The sequence below is a fragment of the Pongo pygmaeus genome, chromosome 5, assembly GCF_028885625.2.
Source record: "Pongo pygmaeus isolate AG05252 chromosome 5, NHGRI_mPonPyg2-v2.0_pri, whole genome shotgun sequence".
Taxonomy (NCBI): Eukaryota; Metazoa; Chordata; class Mammalia; order Primates; family Hominidae; genus Pongo; species Pongo pygmaeus.
The window spans coordinates 126,197,318-126,225,234 of record NC_072378.2 but is presented as its reverse complement, the minus strand read 5'-3'; the positions used below and the strand labels follow the sequence as shown (position 1 = coordinate 126,225,234).

The 27,917-nt window shown below is 36.3% G+C and overlaps 1 protein-coding gene across 9 annotated transcripts in view; it reads right to left on the bottom strand.

The window, feature by feature from the left end:
* Window positions 1-27,271, bottom strand: part of TRMT11 (tRNA methyltransferase 11 homolog) — a 117,812-nt gene extending 90,541 nt beyond the window's left edge. For 3 of the 9 annotated variants that reach the window (XR_010126776.1, XR_010126774.1, XR_010126775.1), the window contains exons 1-11: window positions 27,094-27,244; window positions 19,879-19,944; window positions 17,649-17,722; window positions 15,553-15,634; window positions 15,372-15,464; window positions 15,003-15,137; window positions 14,078-14,234; window positions 5,230-5,310; window positions 2,282-2,446; window positions 848-929; window positions 599-730 (exon numbers count right to left, since the gene is read on the bottom strand). Coding sequence is in view for 5 of the 9 variants with exons in the window: in XM_054491375.2 (XP_054347350.1) it covers window positions 599-730; window positions 848-929; window positions 2,282-2,446; window positions 5,230-5,310; window positions 14,078-14,234; window positions 15,003-15,137; window positions 15,372-15,464; window positions 15,553-15,634; window positions 17,649-17,722; window positions 19,879-19,944; window positions 27,094-27,165 (1,139 nt within the window). In the remaining 4 variants the exon portion in view is untranslated. Of the gene's footprint in view, window positions 1-598; window positions 731-847; window positions 930-2,281; window positions 2,447-5,229; window positions 5,311-14,077; window positions 14,235-15,002; window positions 15,138-15,371; window positions 15,465-15,552; window positions 15,635-17,648; window positions 17,723-19,878; window positions 19,945-26,939; window positions 27,039-27,093 lie in introns of those variants that run through there. The other 6 variants (XR_010126777.1, XM_054491375.2, XM_054491376.2 and 3 more) reach the window with 6 other exon arrangements.
* Between the last annotated feature and the right edge of the window lie 646 nt (window positions 27,272-27,917).

Sequence of the window (27,917 nt, the reverse complement as noted above, 5' to 3'; positions counted from 1 at the left end):
TTAAAAATCTAAAAACTAGTCCTAGCTCAAGAACCTTACAAACACAGGCTGAGGACCATATCTGACCCATAGGCCGTGGTTTGCCAACCCCTGATACAAAATAACAAGGTCAAAACAATTCAGTTGATGAAAAGAAGGAGGCTGAGTACAGTGGCTCACTCTTCTAATCACAACACTTCGGGAGGCTGAGGCAGGTGGACTGCTTGAGCCTAGAAGTTTAAAACCAACCTGGGCAACATAGTGAGACTCCACCTCTACAAAAAATAAAAATAAAAAATAGCTGAGCATGGTGACGCATGCCTGTAGTCCCAGCTACTCAGGAGGTTGAGGTGGGAGGATCACTTGAGCCTGGGAGGTCAAGGCTGCAGTGAGTCATGATTGCACCACTGCACTCCAGCCTGGGCGACAGAGCAAGACCTTGTCTCAAAAAACTAAATAAATAAAAAGACTATTTTACACACATTTGAAGGCAAACAAAGGCTATTACAAATTAAATACAAAGATGCACCAAATGCAAGAAGAGATAAAGAGAAAATTATACTAGATATGCAAACATTGTAAGAAAAATGAAATTAAAAATAAAATTAAGATTACATACTCTGGTGTATACACCGGTAACCAATAGACTAGTCTTCCACCTAAAACGAGGGTCTCAGCTGCGAAGTTTAACAGGTCAAGAAACATATCACTCAGATGATAACTCAAGGAAACAGGAACATGGCTTTCTGGACTACACAAAGGAAAGAAAATTTCAAAATCAGTGAAAAATTTTAAGAGTGCTAAGTTAACGGGGAAGCCACATGCTTCTTCTCAAAGTAGTAATACGTCATATTTAAATTTCACTTACCATTTTTCCCATTTTTCTATCCCCTTTGGTATCTCCTTCTGTGAACCTGTTCTTCTTGTAGATTCTCTGATACCATATGGAGCTAGACAGAAAACAAAGGTAACACAGATAGTCAAAAGTCACCAAATCACGGATCAAGGGCAAACAGCCATGCTGCCTTCAAATGTGACACCCTGAGAAGCACACAACATCACCAATGCACAAATCCAACTGAAAATGTACAACATAAAGACTTGGGGGAGGAGCAAGTGTCTTCTTAAAATATGTCAATGTCATAAAAGTCATTGAGAAAAGCTGTGGAAGTGTTACAAATTAAAGGAGGCCTAAAAGATATCATTACTAAATGCAATACCTGACTCTAGAGTAGAGCCTGTCCTAGAGGGAAAATATATGCCATAAAAGCTATTACTGAGTCAGCTGACAAAATTGAATGGCAAACTGTAGATGAAAGTATTTTATCAATTTACTGAACTTGATAACTGTATTTTTGCTAAGAGACTATCTTTATTCTTAGTAAATACACGCTGAAGTACAGGAGTAAAACGCCACAATGTATACCACTTACTCTCAAGTTGATCAGAAAAAAAAAATGTATTTTATATAAGTAAACACAGAGTGGGAGAGCAAATAATAAAGCAAACTGTTAATTTAAAAAAAACTAAATTTTCATCAAGTATATTCACACTGAAACCATATGCCTTGATAATTTTTCTTTTGTTACATTACATTTGACAAAATCTAAGTTAGCAAAGAACTAAAGAGAGCTGAGATAGAAGGGCTGAACTTTGCCACTATTTACAGATTTACTGTCAAATACTATAGAAAAGGCAGACCTATTCTTAGATAGGCTGCCTAAAAAACTCACGACCTCATGAGGCATGGGAAAATAAATTTTCATGCACATTCCTGAAGCTCAGTAGGTTCACAGGCCCAGTGGTTCCACAGAACCCCAAATTTCTTGTAATGCTAGAAAGGAGATGCCAGTGAAAACAGGCACTACAAAAACACAAATGCTTACACATAGAGAAATGTGTGATATCCGAAACTCTGTTCAAAATTTGACACCATAATTGCAAATGACATTTGAGCTCCAGTTGGTATAATAACCAATTATAGTCAATACAAAAACAAATACTAAATATATGCCTCAAAAAAATAAGCTGAAGGGAAAAACGGGTGACAAGTTAATATAAAAAGATATAAAAGTGGATGGCAAGTCAATATATTTGTTTAGAAAGACAAAACAGTAAGCCCTTAACAAGGTAGTTAAGTACCTTCATAACTTTCTCCTTACAAGATGAGGAAGCTGGGGGTAGATGGGAGAAATACTGACAAGTTGGCATTTTGTGCATGTGTTGGTAAATTTTGTACTTTAAATGTAAATGATTTTACAAAACGAATCCTACTCCTACTTTTGTATAAAAATAAACTTACGATCAGTAATGATTGCATCAAAATATGTGCCCTTCCTCCAGGAAGGTTTAGATGCATCTGAAACCAGGACATCAAGGTAATACTTCTCTAAACCATATTGACGAAGATTGGCCCTAATGTTTTCATCTGGTCCTCTCCATTTCTGGTTTTTCCTAGTAGCCTTTCCTGAAGGGAAAGAAAAAGGAAGAGAGAAAGTATTAAACAGAGTATTCTTATTTTCTGTCATTTAGAAGAAGTAATGTTTTAACTCACTGAAACCTACATTTATTCAAAATTTGCTTTCATTTAAAATCTTAATTTTATATATACAAGTAAATAGTTATTTTAATTTCAACATAACAGTAAAATGTACTGATGTCTAACTTATCTTGTTCTGTCAACTTCCAAGTAAAACTGCCTTAAAACACTCATTCAATATTTTCAAGTATGAAGATTTTTGTAGTAAGATAGAGTTGAAGAGAATATGGTTCCTTTCTTCCAGCAGTAAACAGACCTGTGTAGAGATAGTATGAATCAGATAAATGAAACAGAAATGAAGAGAGCGAACTTGGGAAACGCCGCAGTTGTGACCATGGAGAAGGGAGGCAAAATGGAGACATTGCTAATGAAAGTTAAAGTGGGAGTGGAAGGAAGACTAAAGAAGCTCGTAAGTTCCTTATTTAGGAGACATGATAGTTTAGGATGATGACACCAGTGATTAATATCAGAGAAACCAGGAAGAAAAACAAGCTTAAGAAAAAAGATGAGATTCATTTAAGATAGATCAATCTTGACGTACCTTGAGGTACCTGCAGAACATTCAGAAAAAGATACGCAGTGGGGACATTCAGCAGGTAGTTGAAGGCCAGAATATACAGACTTTGGAATTATCAGCATATAATCTTATACTGACTCCATAAGGCTGAATAACATTCTTTTTGTTCACTTAGGAGGCAGTGACATGTTTGCTCTATAATTATTCTTATAAAATCAAAAGAAGAAGAACGACATGACTCTGAAAAACATGCAGTGTGATGGAAAAGTGCTCAAAGATAGGTAGACGCCTGGAAAAAAACAATATATAAACAGAAATCAAAGAAAATTGCAGGGCATCAAGTAGACTGAGAAGAAACAAAAAAGTAAAAGTACCACCCGCCGAGACCACTGTCAAGAAACCAAGAGCGGCTGTATGAAGGTCAACACTGTCAAATGCTATAAATCTGTGGCCTTTGTTAGCGTTTTCAGCAGAATGATAGGCACAGAAGCTGGAAAATAATGGCCAGAAGAGAGTGAAAGATGAAGAAGAGGAGACAACAAGTTATACTAGTTTTTCAAGAAGCATTTTGGCAAATGGAAAAGGAAAACAAAGTGGTAGCTAGAGAACCTCTACAGATTTGCTAAAAAAAAAGTTTTGTACTTTTAAAACAGGAGAAACTTGAGAATATTTTAGGATAAAGTAAGAGTTCAGAACCATAGGAAACAGAGGGTATACCTAACAGTATCTTGGATAAGCTCTAAGGAAACTACCTCAATCAGAATTCTACCCCAGTAGACTGAAGGTTACAACATAAGTTTCCAAACATAACTTTAATAAATAAAAATTCAAGTAAATTATATAAGACAATTTCCTTAAAAGAAATATACTGCTTCTACTAAAAGCAAATTGGAATAATTCTTAGTACTTTTTAAAACAGATTTCAGATAAAGAATATCTTTTTCTTGCTAGCCCATTTATGTACACCTAATAAATTATAACTCATTCTCCTAATAAATGTTACTAAATTCTTTACAGTCAAGGTAGGGAAAAAGACAGGTCACCAGTACAAGATATCAAATTACTTCCACAAAAGAAAATAAAGTATAATAAATGCTCACCAATACAATAACTTATACTGGGTGAGGAAAAGGAAAAGAGTATTATAAGGGCTGATCTCAGTTATTATAATGAATACCAACATAAACACAAATAATCTCAAAATCATCAATAAAATGACATTTTCAATACCATTAAGCTATAAGGAAATACTTTTTCAGTTTGATTCAATTCCATCCAATCACACATCATTATTCAAGCTTCTAGAGTTTAAAATATTTTCCATAATTACCTGAAAAGTAAAGCAGATGACTGTTTCAAGTACCCTCAGTTCAAGGCAGAATCTTTAAAGTTACTTTAAAGAGGTTTTGGTCAGTTATAAAATTAGAAACATAAATAGTACCTCAAAGACTAGTTATTAATCCAGTATATAGTCAATGTATGATTAGTGAATAATTTTGGTGATAATCTTTAAATGAGTGGTGATAATCTTAACCAAATATGTTTCATTATCATGTATATTTATTAATTAGTTATAATTAATAAATTATAGCTCTGAACTGGTCACTGGGTTATCATTTTCCTGCACTTCCTTAAAGCCCTCTGAGAGCAGGACTTTTTCTCATTCACCTTCGTGTTCCCCCAGGAAATCACTCTGTACACAATGGATCATAAAAGTAGATACCCAATGAAGTCTTATAAAAACAAGTAAAATCATATCACAATTTTGTATTTGAAGATTAAAATAATGCCATATAAAACTACAGTTGACCCTTGAGCAACATGGGGGTTGGGGTGCCAACTCCTCACACAGTCAAAAATATGCATATAACTTTTGACTCTCCCATAACTTAACTACTAACAGCCTACTGTTATACTTACTTTATTCAGTAAAAATAGATTTACTATTCATGAAGTGGAAGTGGATCATCATAAAGGTCTTCATCCTCATCACCTTCATGTTGAGTAGGCTGAGGAGGAAGAGGAAGTGGAGGGATTGGCCTTGTTGTTTCATGAGTGGCAGAGATGGAAATAAATCTGAGTATAAGTGGACCTGTGCAAGTCAAACTTGTGTTCTTCCAGGGTCAACTGTATTTTTAAAGGTACATTTGGTACCACAGCAATGACTATAACACTGTCTATAATCTCTACTCACCCAAGCCATGAACTGTGTTGTAGTCTATGTCTGTCCCATACACATATGCACCAAAATGAGCACATGCTATCAGCAGGCCACCTGAAAAATCACACAGTTTTAACCTGTTAACCAGTAAGTCCCAAACTCCTGTTTGTTCCTATTTAACTTCATCCAGTCTTAGAAACTAGCTGCAGGCAGAGTATCCTGGAATGACATTGGTCATGACATATTGAGTTACCCTCAGGACTGAAAAAACAAACCCCTAAGCTATATTCACTAAACTAGTAACAAAGTGGAGAAATTAATGTATACCCTGGCATCATTATTTTAAACAGCACTATTTTATCTTTTTTTTGGTCAAAATAATGTATATTTAGACATTTTCATCTTATTTTTAGAGCTCTACACACAAACATGTTGCTCCTTTCTTAAAAATGAGCATATAAGGCTGTTTACACAAAGAGCTGGCAATAAACAGAATAAATTCTGACAACTAGGCTCGATTCCCACTGAAGTCAGAGTTTCAAACAAATAAAGGGCATAATTACTATGTGAGACATTAGTTCTTACAGAAATTAAAAGGTTAGGACATATTTTAATTTTTGTAAGAATTAACTATTTTAATATAGTTACTCCTGTAACCAATCAAGTAATTATCTCTTGTTTTAAACTGTAAATACAAATTTCTGAATAACGATTATCAAACATGCACAAAATAATTAATAAACTGTTTTTACTAGTGCTGTGACCAAAGTAAGAACAACTGTCCCAATACAATCTGACCAAAGTAATGTGACAGATGTGACCAGCTCATGCATGAAGAGAAATCTTAATAAAGGTTAAAATAATAATGAAACTCTTTAAAATGAAAGGTAATAGTATTTTTAAATTAAGAAAAAATTGTACACAATTAACTGAACTTTTAATAATTGTACTTTAATTAAACTTCACTTCTTTTAATCATTCAAATTAAAATGCTTTTAGTGCTTGGGCAAGTCTTAATTAGCTATACTCTAGGAAGGCCTGCTAGTCAAGCTAAAATCATAAATATATTCTTCAACGACAAAATATGCACAGACTTGGACAAGGGGAAAAAATACTAGGGCTCTTTCCCTTATATCCTTTTGAGATGTAATCTCTGTAACTAAGATGGGTAGTGCCTCTGGAGGGTCAAGATCCATAAATTAATGGTGTTCCTTCCATAGCCATTTAAAACATAGTCTGGTAGCATGGAATTAAAAATACTTTGTTCATGAAAATATTATAACTGGCTAGTTCTTTTTAGAACCCATGAAGAAGAGAAATGAAAGACTAAAAGTACAGCGGAAACCAAAACCTATGTCTTCTCATACTAACTACAAAAAGCATTTATGTGATAGGGAAGGTTAAAAAGTCCTCATAATTCTGACTCTGGAAATGGAACATTCCATATTTAGAAAAGGCAGCATAAGTGATGACTTGGAATACTCACAAAGTCACTTCACCCAAATTACAAGGAATTACAATTCTGCCAATTAAGGCAGATACTCACCTAGAAGAACTAGTTGTCAAAGGGAACAGAAAAGCTTTCCTGTGCTTCCTTAAACAGAACCTTATCCATTTGGTTAGAGTGAGTTTTGAGAAGACCCAATTTACAAGTACACTGCTGAAAGGAGATGAATAATCTGTTAGACTGCACCTGATACTTAACTTCGTGCCTTTTAAGCTTTTATTTTTTTTAAGTAAAATCATAATAAATTAGCTTATCTGAACTGGTCACTGGGTAATCACTGGTAGTCATCTAGTTGTTCTTTTGATTAAATTGAAGCACTTTTTACATTTAGCTACACCTCAGTTGGAGTTTTTTGGGGGATCTTTTTGGTGGAAGAAGGGGTGCTAAAAAAAAAGAGAGTGAAGTGTCAAGGAGGCAAGTAACATGACTCACCCATTTCTTTTTACGTTACCAAAAGTAAAAATACTGCATATGTGATCTATGCTAGCAACTCGGTGTTTCAATTTCTCATTACTTAAATAGTAAGCACTTTAAGGTTAGCGTAATATCTTACAGGCAAAACAATACAATAAGAATTGAATTTATTCCACGATGTAAAAACTAATCCATGATTTTCATCTTTAAAGAACTAACTGGAAAGCTTTGCAAACGTGGAGAAATGAGAGACTGGGCTTTGGTTTTGCTGAGAGAAAAAAAAGAAAGAAAAATGGCAATACTATTGCATCTATTTTATCTTTTTTAAAAAAAGAATTCTACTTAAATAAATTAAACTAGCAGACCAAGCAAAAGAACACTGCTAGACAATAGGACTCCTACTAGACAAACCATGAGATTCCAGGAAAAGGGGACTACAAAGGGTAGTGGGAAAAAAATGGGAAAGAAAATATTATACAAACCTACAGAGATCCATTATCTCACTCCCCTAACCTTCTCTTTTTCTCCCCATTTTCTCTTCCCAGAACCAGGATAGTCAGTTCCCTAACACCTGGTTTCTGTGTCCACTATTTTGCAATGATAAAACTTCAAAAGGAGCTACACTCCTTTCCTTCCTCCTATGGGTCATCTGAAGGTAGACATGGCCAAGGAGTATACATTAGTCTTCTGGGTGAATTCTCATTACTGGAGGAGCTGACTCACTTGACAGAGGGGATGAGAGGGAATCAGATCTATGGCTGCAGAGCTCTGTGCTACCTAAAGCAACTGGCATACACTTGCACATATTATTTTAATTATAAACAAAGAATTAGACATTTATAATTTTATATTTCAATTCCCTTGCCTGCTGCTATAACCTGCCAACAGGTGCAAATTATTAATATCTTGGAAATTAGCCAAAAAGAGTACTAGAAAATGAGTTTATGGTCAAATTCTTTATCATCACCATTTAATATTAGCTACAGCTAACATCTTTCACCAAAAAGACATCTAAAATCTCATCAAAATAATAATTAAAAAGTAATAATGATAACCATTACAGTTCACTAAATGTCTACCACGTGTCAGGCAACTTCCTAGAAATATTATATACACATATTGCCTCACTTAATCCTCACAATATATTAGTATTACCATTTTACAAATGATAGAAGTGAAACCCAGACAAGTTAAGAATCTTGCCCAAAGCCACATACTAATTGGTAAAAAGATTTAAACTTTGCTCTATTTATTCTTTTCTTTATATCATACTACCTCCTTTGGGATTAGCACCAATTGAAGTAAATACATATTCACTCACCAATTAGATAAACAAAAGCAAAATATGCTACTAAACAAGTTATATTAAATTAAGTAAAGCTACATACTCTGTTAATAAGAGTGTTATATATGCCACTCACAAGTCTTGTACTGTATCACAGACAGGGCTGTGTCATTAACAGGTATTCAATAAATTCATGATGATCATTCCTTTAGCCAAACTCACATGAGAATAGTAGCACTTCCTAACAACTAAGAGCTGACACAATGCTATGTCTCTTCCCCTTTGGAAAAGTGGAGACACACACTTTAAAAAAAATTTTTTTTACTAAAATGAAAACCAATGTATTTGTTAAAATAGAAAGAAAAGTGTGTTTCTGCTGCTCATAATGTCATTCTAAATAACAGTAGCAAACAGTCTAAAGGAAAAAAGGAAAAACATTTAGGCATGAAAAGATTATTCTTCTCCTTTCAGTCTCCCAGAAGCTTTCTACCCTACTCTACATCCCTGAGAAAAATCACGAACCATGAGTAGTAAGTGGGCAACACATTTGGGAAACGACATACATTTCAATTTTGTACCTTTAAAATAAAAAGGGGATTAGACACGTGAATTTTTTTTAAAAACTATTTAAAAGGCAACCAAAAGAAAAATATCAACAAATGTTTTGTGAAAACTATGGCCATGGAGAAGGACACAGAGCTACATATTTCTCCAGTCCTTCAGAAGGTACTACCCACCCATCGATGAGGCAAAAGGCCCAACAAAGGACAAACTGTGCTTAAGACCTGTGTCTATTCACAATTATTGGTTATTATGTTTCAAAACAAAAGCACCAAAAATTGACTGAGGTCCTAAAGCTATACTTAAACTACAAACACAAATTATGAAAATATATTTCAGCAGCACCTTTGCAAAGATCCTCTTCTGATTTTCTATTAATTGTCCTATATGAACAGTCAGATGTTCCAAATATACTACCCACTGTGAGGAGCTGCCCTAAAGCAAACAGAAGCAGGTCTCCTTGCCCCTGAACACACTATGAATGGTCCATATATTGACAGCTGTGAAGATAATTTCAAAATCTAGCCTCATCTACTCAACAAAAAAATATTACCCATACTGGCAACCATATTTTTTAACTCTGTGGTCTAGTCTATGTGTATGTATATATATTAATCATTTTGTACATGTATATATCTAAAAGAATTATTCTCAATTGACAAAAAAAGTTTTTAAAGTCCAAGAACAAGATTAAGAATAAAAGCTTTAGCATTTGGAAAAAGATAAATTAAATCTATTCTTCACATCATACCAGAGAATAATCTCCAAATGAACCAGAGATCTAAAAAGAAAAAACGTAAAACTACAAAAGTACTAGAAGAAAACACAAATGAATTCCTCTATAACTTGAGTGTGGGGAAAACTTTTGCATGGCAAAAATCAATTAGTAGCAAAGTCAAAAGACAAATGACAAGCTAAGGGAAAAATACTGCAACACACATCACAGAAAAAGAGGGGGAGTGTGAGGGGGTTGTATCCCAAGCTTACAAAGGACCTTGAAAAATCAGGGAAAGAGACCAAAAATGCTATCAAAAAATGGGCAAAAGACAAAAAAAGACAAATCAAAGAAAGTCATAATGGCCCTTAAAATATAAAACGTTGTGATACTTCATTCGTAACCACAGACATACAAATTAACACAACATTGAGATACCATTTTTTACCCAACGGAACAAGCAAAACTTCAAAAGCCTGAAATATACTCTGCTGGTGAGACTGTGGAAAAACAGGGACTCTCCTACAACTGTTGGTAGGAATCCAAAATAGTATAATGGAGACAAATTTGGCAATATCTAATGAAACTGCATATGCACACACTCTTCAACCCAGAAATCCTACTTGTAAGAATTTACCCTAGGACAGGGGGGTCCAATCTTTTGGCTTTCCTGGGCCACATTGGAAGAAGAATTGTCTCGGGCTGTACATAAAATACACTAACACTAATGATAGCTGATAAGCTTAAAAAAAATTGCAAAAATTCTCATACTGTTTTAAGAAACTTTACAAGTTTGTGTCAGGCCACATTCAAAGCCATCTGGGCCACATGTGGTCCATGGGCTGCGGGTTGGATAAGCTTGCCTTAGAGCTACATCTCCAACATTACAAAGGTATTAGTCATTTCAAGCATTATTTGTAACTGTAAAATACTGAAAACTACCGATGTCCAACTATAGGAGATTGTTTGAATAAATTATGGTACATACACTCATGAAGCAAAACTAAAAAAGAATAAAGATAAGCTCCACCAACTAACAGGAAGTGATTTCCAGGAAATACCGTTCAGTGAAAAAAGCAAAGTTAAAACCAACACACACAGTATGATACCTTTTGTGTAAGAAAGTAGTGAAAATAAGAAAATGTATATATTCCATTATGAATAAGAGAATGTATTATCATTACAAAAAGAAACTGGAAGAATCAACTAGAAAACAATGAAGTCAGTCACCTAGGATAGGTGGGAGAACAGGCTGGAAGCGTTATAAAGGTAAAGTGACACCTCTCTGAGTACCACTTCTTGTGTAGTTCTGACTTTTGGAAGCAAGTTCATCTTATACATATTTGAAAATAAAAGTAAATCAATAAGGAGTGAGGGATGGGAGGTAAAAACCTAAAACAGAGGGCAAACTGGAACAAATGAACCCAAATGAATTTTAAATGAAAAGGGAAAAAGCAGGTACAGTATTTGACTTTACTGCCCCTTAGGGTAAAGAACTGAAAACACATCCTGAACTCTTATTCACGGGATTTTTTAAGTGGCATAAGCAAAACAACTGTGAAACCATTTCAGATATAGGAATGAGGAAAAGAGTAAATGTATTGATGTAGATAGGAATCAGGGTTCTCACTGTGCAAAAAGGTGCACATAAACACAGAATAGGGTAGTCAAAAGGAAATCTGTAAGGATTGACTGCAATTTGTAGTATATGTGCAAATTCACAGTGTCTAAAATATGTATATGCACGTGTATGTGCATACGCACAGTATATAGGAATATATACATGTATATCTGCACATTCACTTACACGCATATTGTGTATATATGCATATATATATTCTAGTTTGTCCACTGAAAGGATCTATAATCCAGATTTCATTTCCCTGCTAAAAGAAACAAAAATTCCTTGGAGAAATGACTGATACCAGAGCTTGAACAAATAGAAGAGAAAGGAAGGAAGTACTCCAAAGAAAAAAGGATAGGAACATGTCACAAAGACAGATTCAATGTGAAAGAGCTCTCACTGGGCAAATCACAATTTGAGGAACAAAAGTAATTAAGAAAATTAAGAAATATAATGAATTATAGACCATCGGGGTTAAAAAGGAGAACCCACTAGTTCATATTAATAACAAATAGAAAAACAAATACATAGAAGAGAGGAAAGGGCTTTTGCTTACAGTAGAATAATGAATGTTGACTTGTAACTGTGGAGGGAGCACTGGAGTTGGAAAATCATCCCTTTGAAACCATCAAAGTAAAAACTGGTTCAGGAAAGAATTATCAACGGCTACTAAACCTGACGACCTGAGTGGTGAGAGGAGACTGGATAAGGAATAGAATACTACACGGTCTTAATGTGTCTCTCCACAGATTGCTTAATAGCAAGAAAAAAAATAAAATAAAACAAAACCACCAGTAATTTTACTGTTTATGATTATGAATGGAAAAAAATCAAACACAACCTAGAACACGTGATCAAAAATTACCAATACCAATGCAGGGCAGAATGCCATCATGTACACACCCCTGGGAAGGCCACAAAAGTCACTGATGTAGTGGTCCAGCTGGGAATGTATAATCTAATCCTAATCTTGAGGAGACATCAAACAACCCAAAATGAGGAAAAATTAGATAAAAAATAAAGGGAAGAGAAATAGCATCTTGAAAAGTGCAAATTTCATAAAAGAAAAAAAAGACTTTGGCTGTGTTCCAAATCAAAGACATCAAAGAAATATTAACAACAAAATAGAATACCTCATCCTAGCCAGGAAAGGGAAAAGGATGCTGTCAAAAATATTAATATTACTGGGTCAACTGGCAAGACTGGAATATGAATATCAAAGTACTGTATTAATACATCTATTAACATTGAAAACAGTACTGTGGTTATGTAGAAGAATATATCCTTATTCTTGAGAAATAATTACTTGAAGGGTAAAGGAATGTGATGGATACAACTTTCAAATGATGCAGGAAAGAAAAGATTATGTAAATATAAACAAATAGAACAAATGATAAAGCAAATGAGGCCAAATGTTAACAACAGCTTAAACTAAGTTAAGGATACATGCATGTTCTTTGTCCTACTTTTATTCTTGTAGCTTTTCTGAAAGTTTGATATTATTTCCAATAAAAAGTTTAAAATTTGGGGTGAGTTACTTAGGATAATGAGAGTGGGGAAGAAAAGAATATAGAGTATGCTAAGGGTAGGTGATATGGAGAAACTGGCAGAGAAGAAAGACTCACTAGTGAATTAACTCAACAATAAACAGAGAAAGTTATTCCATCAATTAGAAATTTATTGACCTTGATACTACTTATTCCTAAGCATATGTGGTCATATTCCTTAAGATAGTACATGGTGTAATAGCTGGTTAGCAGATCCCAATGCAGAGAGAGGCAGCTCGAAGTTAAGGGCATGAGCTCTGGAGTTGGACTGCTTGAGTTTGAATCCTATGAAACCAATATACTGTATAACCTTGGCCAAGTCACTTCACCTTTCTCTCTGCCATAATTTCCTCAAGCAAATTTTTAAAGTATCTCCATGTTAGTTGTTGTAAGAATTAAACTACATAGTAGCATCAGAATGCATAGCATAGTACCTGATACATTTACTATTCAATAAACGTTAGCTCTGCATCATCACTGCCCAAGGGGAAAGATGGCTACAGGGATAGGCTCCAACCACAAACTGAGCCATAATGAGTTTGGTCAAACAAATTTAAATACAAGTATTTGCTGGGTATGGGCAAGATCCAGCAAAATTGAGTGGAAGTAGGAAAAAGTCTGCACAGAGTCAGATGGAGTTTTAGGACTTCCATAAAAAATTATCCCAATCATATGCACAAAAAACCAAGGTCACTGCCACAGCGACTAGGCTATCTAGCCCACTGATACTTTGACAGTTTTCTTATTTCACACTTACTTATAAACCTCCACAAACCAACTCAAAGATAGGATATATTAACTATTTTTCTCCATCCACATATACAGTTATGAATTTAAACTGTGTGAATACATTTAAACTGGATGAATACTTTTTTTGATCTTGTCATTCAAGTCTTTCTTGCACCAAGAGTTTTCCTATTTAAATAAACTATATAGCTTTACAACATTTCTACAATGTATGGTATTGCAAGCTTTTCTGCTACAAAAAAATTAGATGGATGCTCCCCCCTAGTGGTTTATCTGGAATAAAACCCATAATCCTATCAGCATCATCTTTGAAGTGGCAAAAGTGTTAAATACTAGCTATTACACAAGTATGTGGTTGTCTCTTGGCCACTATCCAAACACAATTAAAAGATTATCCATTTACTCTTTTAGCAAAAATATTACCATGACCTTCATTAATAAGCAACATCTCTACACTAGCTTAAAAGTTAAATAAAAATACCTGTTCCAACAAATGGATCAAAGACAATATCGTTTTCTTTCACTTTTCCATGGTTAGCCATAATGAATGACAAACCAGCATCCATACTTGTATTTCCAATAAAGTGTCTCTTTTTGACACTGTATGACTCAATAAGCTCTCTCTGTCCATCTGCAATCTAAATCAGAGATATTTCTCATGTTAGTATAGCCATACAGAACAGACAAGATAATCACTCACAATAAGACCACTGTATTTTGCTGATAAGAACTTCTTTCCACTTATTACTGCTCTAAACTTATTTATCTAAAATAATGTAATTGAGGTAGTTATGAACAAAGCCTTTTCTTAATGTCATTCCATTTACTTTGTCTTTTCAAAACAAGTATGAACTGCATTTGAATGCAATTATTCCAGAGGTAGGTGTTAAGGTATGCCCATTTCTTTGTTCTCCTACATAACAATAATCTCTAACATAAGTCACAACTTCCACTCACAGCTTCCAATCACCCACTTAAAGCCTCAGAGAAGTCGGCAGAACTGCTTTACAGTAATTCCATTTCTTTTGGAATGGAAGGCCCAGACTGGAAATCTCCACAAATGAGATTCCTCAACTACCACAGCACTCTGTTTTCTCTGCTTTATAAAAAAAAAAAAAAAGGAACAAACAAACAAAAAAAACAGTCCAGATGTTCTGGTAAGTCTTGTTTTAACATTTCCAGGTATACCAACTCCTCCCTATATCTAACAAGCCTCTTGCACTTCATTTAAGAATCTCTGGGAAAACACAAAACAAAACATAATCACATACTCTTCACCAATTTTAATCCATTCAGTAGTTCTGACTCTTTAGCTGCTTTAAAGTTCTACATACAAGTCAACAAAAGGCCTAGTATGTAGCTTTCAAAACAACAAACTGACATAGGTAGAAAGAACACTTGCTCACCCATCTACCAAAATAAATATTATGTGGATTCTCAGGGATGCAGTTTGGGTCCAAACCATAATCCTCCAAAACAGAGAATACATGTTGTGGTTTCTTTAAATTCACTTTTCCTTCAAATGGCAGAAATTCAAGTGCCTAAAGGAAACAAAAGAAATGCTAATGTCTTATAATAATTCACAATGAAAAATGGCACTTATCTAATAACATTACCTTGTAAGCCTGGAGTCCACATTAAATAAAACATGAAAAGCACTTAGCACAAAATGTGGTACAAAATAAACACTTCACAGACATTAGGTATTCCTATATATCAACAATGGCTAGACTGCATTCATCATGTAGGTTTTTTGCTTTGCTAAATTTACTTACATCTATTCGCTTGATTTTCTCTTCTTGTGTCAATGTCTTATTAAAAGTGTGAATCTTTATTTTATATGTAGAGTCCGAATGTAGAAATGGAACCTAAAATAAAAGGAAATCAGTTTTTTGAGCATTTTAATTCTACAGAATCTGCACGCATGCCTATATAAAACCACATTTTACTACGCACCATCTTCTCCACAGGGTAATTCTTAAGAGAACTGTACAGCTCCTCAGGAGATTGTCCATGACCCCATAGTTCAAATATAGACCTAGGAAATAAATGATTGGTACTAACCTCAGTAAAGAACTTAGTTCACACAGGAATACGTACAGTCATTTTACTAGTTCTTTATGCACACTCCACTGATTATTGCCTATGTTTTGCAAAGTATAAATGAATCAGTTATTTTAGATAAATGGGTAAAAAGCTGCAGAAAAGCCAATTATTCCCCATGTCTTCTCCATAATACAAAAAGACTAATGACCAAATAAAAATGTTATTAACATTTAGCTGGCCAGGCACAGTGGTTAATGCCTGTAATCCCAGCATTTTGGGAGGCTGCGGTGGGTGGAACACGGGAGCCCAGGAGTTCAAGACCAGCCTGGGCAACATAGTAAAACCTTGTCTCTACAAAAAAGGCAAAAAATTGGCCAGGCATGGTGGCACACACCCGTAGCCCCAGCTACTTGGGAGGCTGAGGTGGGAGGATCACCTGAGCCCTGGAATTTGAAACTAAAATGAGCCAAGATCATGTCACCCCACTCCAGCATGGACAACAGAGTGAGACTCTGTCATGCATGCGTGTGCGCACGTATGGACACACACACACAAGTTTAGTAACTAAGCTACCCAAAATGTTGAGATCTAATACGGCATATTCCTAGGTACTTGTTATATTTTTCACCTTTTTGTCGTATGCTCAAAATATTTCATGTTAATAATAAATTAACTTTCAATCCCTTCTAACACAGAAAAATTTGAATTTAAGTTGGTTTTGAATCTATGCTTTTATAAAAGTCTATCTTCATTCTGATATAGTTAAATTGTAATTTTTTTCCTTTGCAAATGATTTCTTCCTTTTCTACTGAATTTACAGAGAAAAGGCTCTACAAGAATATTAATCTCACTTAGCTATCACTTAAGGTATACCTCAGCTGCACAAAATATATAGATAATAAAAAGCAATTAAAAATCATATTATACAATTGTTAATTGTACCATTAATCAAATATATTAATTAGAACAGTTATGAAAGAAGCATACAAGTTCTTAGTACTCCAGTGGCTATTTTAAACCTAAAAAGCAATTATTCAAAAAGAGTTTTTTAAAAGTTATGTTTCTGTTTTCTAGTCATTTTTATTTCATAAGGCCTGTTAACAAGCTTCACTGTAAAAGATTAAAGGCTGCAGGTAGTTCTCAATAGGATGAAGTTAACTAAATATTGGGTTGTATCCAATTCCATAATACAACAATTACATATGATGATATAAAACATTGCTAACCATGTTAATAAAACTAGATATATGTAAATTTTTATTTGCACTGCATTAGCAAATATAATTTCTACAGAAAGTTTTCAGCAATCTGCCAAAATGTTCAGGAAGAAAAAGCAGCTTAAAGATAACACAAGCTGTTTGATATTTAAGATGCTAGTTAAAAATACAGTTTAATTTTCAAATCTGATGACAGAAAATTTTCCAATAGTACAAAGAAAAAAGAAATGAAAGAAAAGAAAAAAAGAGTGGATGCCAATGATAAAGTCTAGAAACACTGAATATAAACAATGAACAGCATCATTACATTAATTTATACCAAGACTTGATACTCATAATTCTTTTCTCTACCAACTGAAACACTAAAACATATCTCATGGCAGTCCTCACTTTTTGTTACTTTACACTTCACTAATCTGCTCATCCAATTAAAAACCATCTACGAAAAAAGGATTTTTGGATTTTCAGCACTTTGGTTATAATTACATGTGGCATCTATCCTGCGTAAGAACATAGTGTTTATATGTCATACTATACTCCTGCATAATATGGAAGTTTTAAAAAATTATTCTAAAACAAATGTGTCTACATTTCCCCAGAGATTCTTTCATCCTTGGTTTCGGCAGGTAATCCTCCTCTGGTCCCCCACCACCACCCAGTGGCAGTTGTATGTAACTGCAAGCTAAACTGAGCCTTCACACTACTTTATGCCAATAGAGCAAAAAACAGGACTGAGTGGTTATGAAAAGTACCAGTATATTCATGCAGGAGAACATAAGTTTCTCTTACTTGGCACACACTGTCCGTTTCATTAAATTTCTTGCAATATCTTCAGAGGGAATGCTAAGAATCCAAAATGGTGACTAAAAGAAATAACAATATGCAACTTAATTCTAAGTGGCTACATGGCCTCATATGCTTTTATTCAATAAGTCAATAAGGGGAAGTGCCTATTTGCTACTTTCATGTAAGAATATCTGATCTGACTGTAACCAAAATAAAAATCGTTCCAATAGTAAAAAACTAAATTAGAATAATATAGTAAAAACATTTTTATAATGACCCTATAAACGAATATATCCTCAAATGAAACATTAATTTTGTATCTGCCCTTTTATGTAGCTTTATGAAAGGAATTAATGCATATTATGTCCCAAAGTATAATCTTGAAATTCATCATGGCTAATCATCCCTTATAATACAGCTATTTTATTTTTAATTTCTAAGTAATGTATTTCTTAGTTGCTAAATGAGACCTTTTTCTAGGTAGGTGTGGCCATCTGAGGGTGAAGGAGGGGCCCTTTGAAACAACTATGATAGAAAATCATGAGGTACATTATTAAATTCTCATTAGCTTTTACTATTTTATATTTTGTCTAGGGGAAAAAAGCTCCAAGTGCATCAGGGGTGTTTTCCCAATCCTCTATCCCAACACCCAAGATTACAGGCACTGGTAAGCTGCACCCAGATAACCTCTTGCCAGAACATAGCAAAATCCAAAAGGATCCTGACCTCATTTCATCACCCTTAGCCAATTATACCTGCACTCTCCTTCCTTTCCTCCTCCCCTCAATAAGTGAAAGTCATTCAGGAATAAAAGTCCAACACTACAGGACTTTCAACTTAAGCTCCTTCATCTTTTGCAGGAAATCCTTCCTGTCACACCTAGCTTTTTTCTTTTTTCTTCAACTTTTAAGTTCAGGGAAACCTGGGCAGGATGTGCAGGTTTGTTGCATAGGTAAACGTGTGCCATGGTGGTATGCTGCACAGATCATCCCATCGCCTAGGTATTAAGCCCAGCATCCATTAGCTATTCTTCCTGATGCTCTCCTTCCCCAGACTCCACCACCCCCAACAGGCTCCAGTGTGTGTTGTTTCCGTGGACATGTCCATATGTTCTTATCATTCAGCTCCCACTTATAAGTGAGAATACGTGGTGTTTGGTTTTCTGTTCCTGCATTAGTTTGCTGAGGATAATGGCTTCCAATTCTATCCATGTCCCTGCAAAGGACATGATCTCGTTCCTTTTTATGGCTGCACAGTAATGCATGATCTCGTTCCTTTTTATGGCTTCCATGGTGTATATGTACATTTTCATTATCCAGTCTATCATTGATGGCATTTAGGTTGATTCTATGCTTTGCTATTGTGAATAGTGCTGCAATGAACATATGCATGCATGTATCTTTATAATAGAATGACTTACATTACTTTGGGTATATACCCCGTTTTTTTCCTTCCAATATTTACCCTACCCAACAAAAAAATTCAAAATAATCCAAACAAGAAAAAATATTTTCATCTTAGTATTACTTTTATTGAGAAAATTTTTAAAGCAACCTGAATAAAATGAAATGGTTAATTATGGTAGAGCTAGTCAACGAAAAATATTATGTAGCTATGTTAGAGATAAAGGCCAAGTAACAACTTAGGCCTATATTGACACTATCAGGTGAGAAACACAGGCTGCAGAAGTAGAATTACAATAGGGAAAAAAAAGTACATGAAAAAAAAAAGACTGGAAGGCAGCACCCCAAATTATAAGTCATGTCAAGGAGGAACTACAAATTATTTTTTCTATTTTCCAAACTTCTGTCAAACACTGATAAACTATAGTTTTATGCAAAATACAAAGCTCATAAATTCACAGTCTTATACAATGCATAATTTGAAATTTTAAAATGATTCTCAACACAAGCCCAACATCCTGCTAAATTCTAAATTCGAATTCTAAACACAGCTCACCAATGAAGCACAGCCCTTTTTTAGGTGAAAGGACAGATACAAATTATGACACAACTGTTGACTAAAAATTTAAAACAAATAAAATACTAGAAATAAATCTAAATTACTTAACAAAACCGCAAATTTTCCCAAAATATCCTCTTTATTCCACTGCCTCTCAAAACAGATACAAGTAACCATACAAATATAAATTTAAGATATGCACTTCTTCTCTTCAAACCCAAGGCTCTATTTCTAAATATACTCCATATGGTCTAATGAAAATTTAACTTACCTTTCCATAAGTTTCTTGACTGCTGCCAAACTGACCTCCAAAAAGCGAAAGCAAAGACTTTATTTCCTGTATTGAAAATATTATAGAGAAAATATATTTTAACAAAAGGAACTAAAAATGTACTAAGGGAGACAGGTATTACATGACTAAAAAATAAGAGTAGGCTGATGATGTAACTGAGGCATCTAAGCTTCAACATCAGACAATTACAGTTAAGGGTTCAGAAAAAATCTAATAGTAAAAACCACAGGTAAGTAATTTCTGAGAAATTTTCAACAACAGAAGAGTTAGGAAACACTTGATCAAAAAATTCCCTGATTTTGAAAAGGAAAAAAACAGATCACACAAAGTGCAGATTAGTAAGACTGACAATTGATGAATAAAGTTAAACTGAAAATCAGATGATTTGAAGATGTTTGGAAAAGAAAAAAATAATCAGCCAGGGCATACCACTATGTATTCATTAAGCACAAATAACTATCTCATCTTCTTTCTGCATGAAGTTACAGAACTAGAAAAAGAACTAACATAATAGATACTTTAAAAGCTTCATTCATGCAAAGTTGAAATCTGTCCAGATAGTGTTTATATTCTTTGAAGCAATCACTTTGTACTGATAAACCCAAATAATTATACAAATTTTATAATTTGTATGACTAACAAGTTATCTCCTTAAATCACATAAAACAAGTAGAATCACACTCTTCCATATAGGTCTTACGGAAGATGGAACCTAATGAGAGGTAAGTGTCCCACTGCTGGCTTCCTACTATTCCCTTTCCTCCCAATCAGAAGGAAGAGCCTTTAACACCAAGCCCACAGCCATCAAAAGGGAAAATATACCCAGACCAGGAAGTCCCCCACTCCAACACCAAAAAGAATGAGAAGTTCAAGCTACTAGTGCCACTTCTATTTTTTCTTTGTCTATGCAACAAATCATTTTTTAAAATTCAGTGTTAGAAGGGGCTGAATTCAATCCAATCAGATGGATCGACCAAGAACTATCACAGACTACTGATAAATCAGTGAAGGAAGCCCAAAGGCTATTTTGCAACAAGGAAAACACAAATCTGAATAGGAGATATCATGAGACTTAGAAGTTAAATAGACCATAATCTGATTATCAGCTCTTCCAAATACTAGCGATGTGGCTTTATACAAGAATCTTAAATCCTCCAACTTTTAGTTCCCTCAAATGTAAAACAGGAATCATAGCTACCGCATCAGGTTAGGTGAACTATAAAGAGAGAAGCATAGAACCTAGGCAGTTATTAAGGGAATCAAAATGATGAGGACCCTGATAACTGTCCTAGAAGTCCAGTGGCTCAAGAAGTCAACCAAGACTGATAGAGTTATAGCACTTAAAAGAAAAAAAATAAAGTTATAGATTAAATTACTTGATCTTGCATGACTGTTGTTTGTTCTATATTAAAGCACATTGTAAAGTCAGTTTTACATTTAAAACATCCAACTACAACCAAGTTAAAACACCGAAGTTTGCTGCTCCTGGAATATACTGTTAAAAAGCTGCAACAAGCTAAAACACAAAGATCCTAAGAGTTAGGTGAGGAAAAAAAGTAAAAGATTAAAGTTTTATGGCATAGCATTATCTCTGCCACCCAAAACTTAAGCAGCCACCTAAAACTGAGAATAAATATGATAACCCAAGTTTCAAATTGAAAAGCAAAACATGTTTAAACTACTTCATCAACCTACTTGGAAAAAGCAAAACACAAAATGTTCATTAATCTTATGGCAAATTCAACTTTCCAGTTGAGACTCTTTCTACATTAGGAATAAAAAATAATTTATATTGAACATTGGATATAAAAATGTAGCATGATCTGGGGCATGTGTGATGCATTAATTCCATGAGCTTTTCTATTATTTCAGCTACTTGCTTTTTCATCCATTTAAAAGGTTGCTTCAGGACAAGCAATAAAACCCAGGAGTTTGAACTTTAGTAAACGTTATTTAGTACAATAAGTACTACATTAAGTAGCTGCCAACTATACTTGGCCCTGATTAACTCTATCAGAGGTAAAACTGGACCACGCTTATATTCCTGATCTCTCATTTTAATTCATAAAAGCAGCCATTCATTATAGCTTCCTTGTTTATCAGTTCTAATGTAGTAGATGGGCCCAAAAGTATAGACTGTCCTTTGGATTGCCTTTCCCAGAAGAGATTCTATATCACTGATTTTAATATTTTAAGCAGCCAGGTGTTGCAGCTCCACCTGCAATCCCAGCATTTTGGGAAGCCGAGGCAAAGAGATAACTTGAGACCGGGAGTCTGAGACCAACCCTGGCAACACAGTGAGAGCTCCCATGACCCCATCTCAATCCCACCCCCTCGCACCAACACTCAGCCTCTGATCAACACCTGGCTCTACAAAAATAAAAATAAAAAAATAAGCCAGACATAGTGGTACACCTGTAGCCCCAGCTACTCAGGAAGCTAAGGTGGGAGGATGGCTTAACTTGGGTCTTTGAGGCTGCAGTGAGCCACGGTCACACCACTGCACTGTAGCCTGGACAACAGAGAGAGAACTGTCTCCAAAAAAAATTTTTTTTTTCTGTTTTTGAGATGGAGTCTCACACTGTCACCCAGGCTGGAGTGCAATGGTGTGATCTCGGCTCACTGCAACCTCCACCTCCCAGGTTCATGCGATTTTCCTGCCTCAGCCTCCCGGGTAGCTGGGATTACAGGCGCACACCACACATCTGGCTAATTTTTTGTATTTTTAGTAGAGATGGGGTTTCACTATGTTGGCCAGACTGGTCTCGAACTCCTGACCTCGTGATCTGCCCACCTCAGCCTCCCAAAGTACTGGAATTACAGGACTAAGCCACTGCGCCCGGACCCCCAAAAAATTTTTTTAAGCAACTAATATGTGCAAGTCCCTGATCTATGTAAAAATACACACACATTTATCTTAGGGAAATTGCGGTCTAGTAGAACTAACAAAACCACCTCACAACTGAAATGTAAAGTGTAAAAAACAGTACATGTTCTTAAACAGGTAAAAGCAAAAAAGTATTAGAGTACAAGAGAGTAAAAGATTACTTCAGTTTGAGAAGTAAAGTTTCATGGAAACTGCCTTAATCCCTGAAAAAAATCTAACCCAATGACAGAGAAATTCAACTTCCAGGGATGGCAAAAGAGGTAATTCAGATTAAGCCTCCTGCAGAAAAGAACTAGAAAAGCTGGCCATCTAATTGAAGGCATAGAAAGATAACAAAAATTACCAAACCAACATCCAAGAGAGGACAAAAATTCCAAGGTGGAGCCACTTTTTCACTGAGACATTTACAAATCCAAAAACAGCGGCAAGAGTGAACAGCCCTTCTGAGTGACCAATAGAAAGGGAAAAAAAGAGAAAGGGCCACCCAGGGGGAGAAAAGGATACTTGATGAACCACCTAATTTACACTAGGATGTCAAAAAGCTACACTCTGTGAGTACATGGGAATCAGAACACAAACAGGGCTTAACACCTGAAAATGAGTTAAACCCATCCTAGATTCCTCATGCTCCTATGGGTTCTTATCTTCTTCAAAAGGATGTACATCATCCCAGCCCTCAAATTATTTTTTCAAATAAATTTTCAAATACGGCATCTGGCATATATTTAAAAAATAGCCCAGCACACTATATTAAAGAGAACCAAAAGAAACAATAGAAACAGACCCACAGGATCCCTTTTATCATGTACTTTAACATAACTACGCTTTCTACATTGAAGGGGATTGAAGAAAAAAATAATTTTGGCAGAGGAGGAAAAACTACAAAAAGGAAACTGCGGATCTGAAAAATAATCATGTAAAATATATAAAGCTAAAAGAAATAAATATGTGATTAACTCTAAATGAATACTTACTATGTAAAAATCAATAAAGAATGGGAAAGACCCAAACCAGACTAAAGGGAGCACGGGGAGCAAAGGTGAAAGCAGGAATTCAGGGAATAATGAGTCAGTTCTGGCAGCACTAAGGACTAGGTGGGCAGTGAAAGCACAAAGGAAAGAACCATGCAGTGGTGGACCTTGAATGCCTGACTAAAGATTTTCATCTTAAGAATGAGGGTGTAAAACAGAACAGAGTTTTTGGAAGAATAAACTGGCACAAGGGTAATACACTAAGAAGAATTTATGACAGAAAAAACAAGTAAAAACCACCAAGTATTAAGGTTGTTATTCTGAAGACCACAGTCTAACCACTCCATTGTCAGTGCATTGCCTTACTTTACACAGTCACACCCCTGAGCCTCTCTAGTTCTGGTCCAGTATTCTCTAAGTGGTATCTTTTCTCTAGTACTTCAGAATTATCTTTCTAAAACACAAATGATCTTGTCACCTCCTGGCTTAAAATGAAAAACAGTCAGTGGCTACCCACTAAATCTAAAAATCCAAGCTCCTGGCCAGGTGCGGTGGCTCATGCCTGTAATCCCAGCATGAGGCGGGTGGATCATAAGGTCAAGAGATTGAGACTATCCTGGCCAACATGGTGAAACTCCGTCTCTACTAAAAATACAAAAATTAGCTGGGCGTGGTGGTGCAAGCCTGTAGTCCCAGCTACTCGGGAGGCTGAGGCAGGTGAATCACTTGAATCGGGAGGCGGAGCTTGCAGTGAGCCGAGATGGCGCCACTGCACTCCAGCCTGGCAACAGAGCAGATTCTTTCTCAAAAAAAAAAAAAAAAAAAAAAATCCAAACTCCTTAGAATGGTGTCAAAACATTTGCAAATCTAGATCTTACCACCTTTCTGGCCTCAATGCCCACTACTTCAATCTTCCTCCCCAAGCCTTCCAAATTATCATAACCAATCACACCTCTGTGCCTTTAAGCCTGTTTCTGTTTCTCACAGAAGGGGGCTTTCCAATCCTCTTCACCAACAGAGCATGTCCTTTGTCAATTAAGACTTAATTAAAAATTTATTTCCCCCAGAAACTCAAAACACTAATACTGAATCAATGCCACAGTCTTCCTTCATGACTCCTAAGGCCCATGAGTCAAACACAACTGAAGAAAATCACAGAATCTTAGCATGATTACAGATATACGACTTTCACCTTCAGCTGGTTTTCAGCACTGCTCTAATACCTATGCTCTTCTCCACTCAATCGTTTTACTTTTCCTTGTCAACTCTCCCCTTTGGTCTCAATGACTATTTCAAGTTTTACTATTTGTCTCTATTTCCCCATTCAACGGCTGGCCCATCATCTCTCAAAAAATAACTTCCACCCATTCATTACCTACAATACAGGCCCTCAGGCAACTACTCCACACCCACCCTAACTTTCCTTGTCCAATCTCCCCTCCTACTGAAAAAAGAACCCCTGCCACCATGCCCTTATATCCCTTCTCTTCCCATCAGCCTACAAATACACTCAAGCTCAATCTCATTCTCTCCATGGGAGAATTCTCCTTTCACCCTAGGTCCTCCTCAAACTGTTAACCAATTTCTTACTTTCCCTTATGCTCTAGCTAAGGGCACTCAGTCTATCCTATCTCCCCTTCCTCACTTTCCAGTGATTACTAAAGCAAGCCACCTGGCTTCTCCTACTAAAACTCAACATATCTGATTTAGCAAAATTCACCAATTAATTATCTTCTAATTGAGACTATCAATGACATTTTTGCATTCTTTTCTCACTAAAAAGCAACTGCATTCGACATTATCCATTTGTCCCTGCCTCCTATAATTTTACCCTTCTGATTTCTGCGGTCTGACATCCTTCTGGCACTTGCCCATCTTCTTCATGGCCTCCTCCGACTTTCCCTTAATATCAATGCTTCCAAGCATCTATACTTGGCCCACTGCTCTTTTGACCTTATCCTTTGAGTAATTTCATCCCCGCTCCTAGTTTTCATATGAAGAAGACTCCCAAATATTTATCACTAGTCCAGATCACTCTGCCATACTCTATGCATATTCATATATCCACTGCCTCTTGGTCATCTCAGGTTGATGTTACACAAGCACATCAAATTCAGTGTAAACAAAATTTAAATCTTACATCTGCCTATGTTCTCTATTTTAAATGGAGACACTCCTATCTATATACACCCCAGGGGTCATACCTGACTGGTGCCCCTTTCCCACATATTCAATCAATTCAGCCTTAATGATTGTATGGCCTAAATATTTTCCCAGTCTATCGCATCCTCTTACTCCTTGCCCTAGGTCAGACCTTCTTAATCTATTAACAAGACTATTCCGAGAGACTCCTAATCTCTGGCTCAAGTCTTATTCTTTTCAAATCCATCCTCCATAGTGTTGTCAAACTGATTTAATTTTGTGGTCACTTTTTTATTTAAGGCTCTTCAATAAATCCCCCTTCCAAGCTCCAGGGTATTCAAGGCTTTCATTTTCTGGCCTCTATCTACTTCCCCTGCCCTCTTCTTACCACTCTCTGCCACATAACTAGTGATCCAGTAATAATGAACACCTTGTAATTCTAATTTACTGATTTATCTCCTTGGCCCTCTAACTCCTATTCATCCTTTATTTCAAGTGTTATCTCCTCTGGAAGCCCTCTTAAAGGCCAACATCCCCAACCCCTCAGGTAGATTAGATTTCCCTTCCACGTGCTCTCATATTTCCATGTGCATCTATCACTGCACTTACCGACGCTCTTTTGTCATTCTACGCCTATGTGTCTGCTCAACCCGTAGTCTAAACAGTAAGCTCCTAGAGGGCAGAGGTTGTTTACATCATCGTTATATGCCCAGCGTACCGATCTTCGACTACATGCATTCTGAAAACGTTTCTTGAATAAATAAAACACTCTTCTCAACTTCTCCATCATCTAACCCCCACCACCATCCCCTCCACTGAGCTTGATCCGCAGATTCCAATACTTAAAACACCAGCCTGTGCATTTGTTAGCTGTCTCTATTCTCCGCTAGACGAAGAGCTCCGGGAGTGAGATGACCGGTCATATTCACCTGCCTAATTCCAGTACTTGGTACACGGGCAAAAGAATGAATGAAAACGTTTAAGCAGGCCGAGGGGTTTGGTCTCGGACTTCTCTCACACACACCCTCCGCCAAGCTCACCCCGCCCGAGGACTGGGGACGCGTGACCCGCGCTGACCAGCGAAGACCCCCGAATCCCAGCTTCCTCGGGCTATGCAGATCACCTCCACCCACACACCCACTCCACTCCAGCGTCCTCTTCCGTCGGAAGTTCCGGAGGGCGCTACGAACTCACCGGCAGGCGGAACTCCAGATGCTCCTGCGCCATGAGGAGCAGATACCTGTTAAGGGTACACGACAGCGCCATTGCAGCTGCCCACCGTGCGCCTGCGCGGCCGGCGCTAGGTCCCACCTCTTTCTCCCTCCCAAAGCCGAGTCTCCACTGAGACAGAGCCTGAAGGGCCGGAAGCGGAAGCTCTGCGAGGCAGGCGCTATCCCGTCGTTTCTCGCGCTCCGAGTCCGAAACTCTGGCCGCTGTGGGAGGGGCTTCCTCACCTGCGAATGCCTGGTGGTTAGGGGTCTCCCAGCGCTGGTAGCTGGTGAGTGGGGACGCGTGGTTTTCAGGAGCAGCCTGTGACAGTAAGACAGTATATTTCCCAGTGATCTTTCCACTTGGAGTGTGCTTCCAGCTTTCTCTACAGCCCTTCAAAACCTGTTCTTCAAAACTGGACTGAAATTTCACCATTTCCTTGTAGGTTTGTCTAACCAGCACAGCTTTGGGAACTGATTTAGTTGAACCAGTCATTTAACACTTAGTATACTTTTCGTATTTATGTAACAACTTTTCGAGAGCACATGCCTTATAACCCAATTATAATAAACTCTTGAGGTCTGAGATAATCTCTTATGGTTCACTCTATTCTTAACAAAAACCAAAAGAATGTCTTCCTCAAAGTAGGCAATAATTATTAGGTTGTGTTATTTGTTAGACTCAGGACTAAATCCACAGCCAGCCATAAATTAAAACTTGGAGAAAGTTCACACTGGCACAGATTTCATAGCAGATAGTTTATAAAATATATTTTAATTGCATATTCTATGTATATATGTGACTTTTTT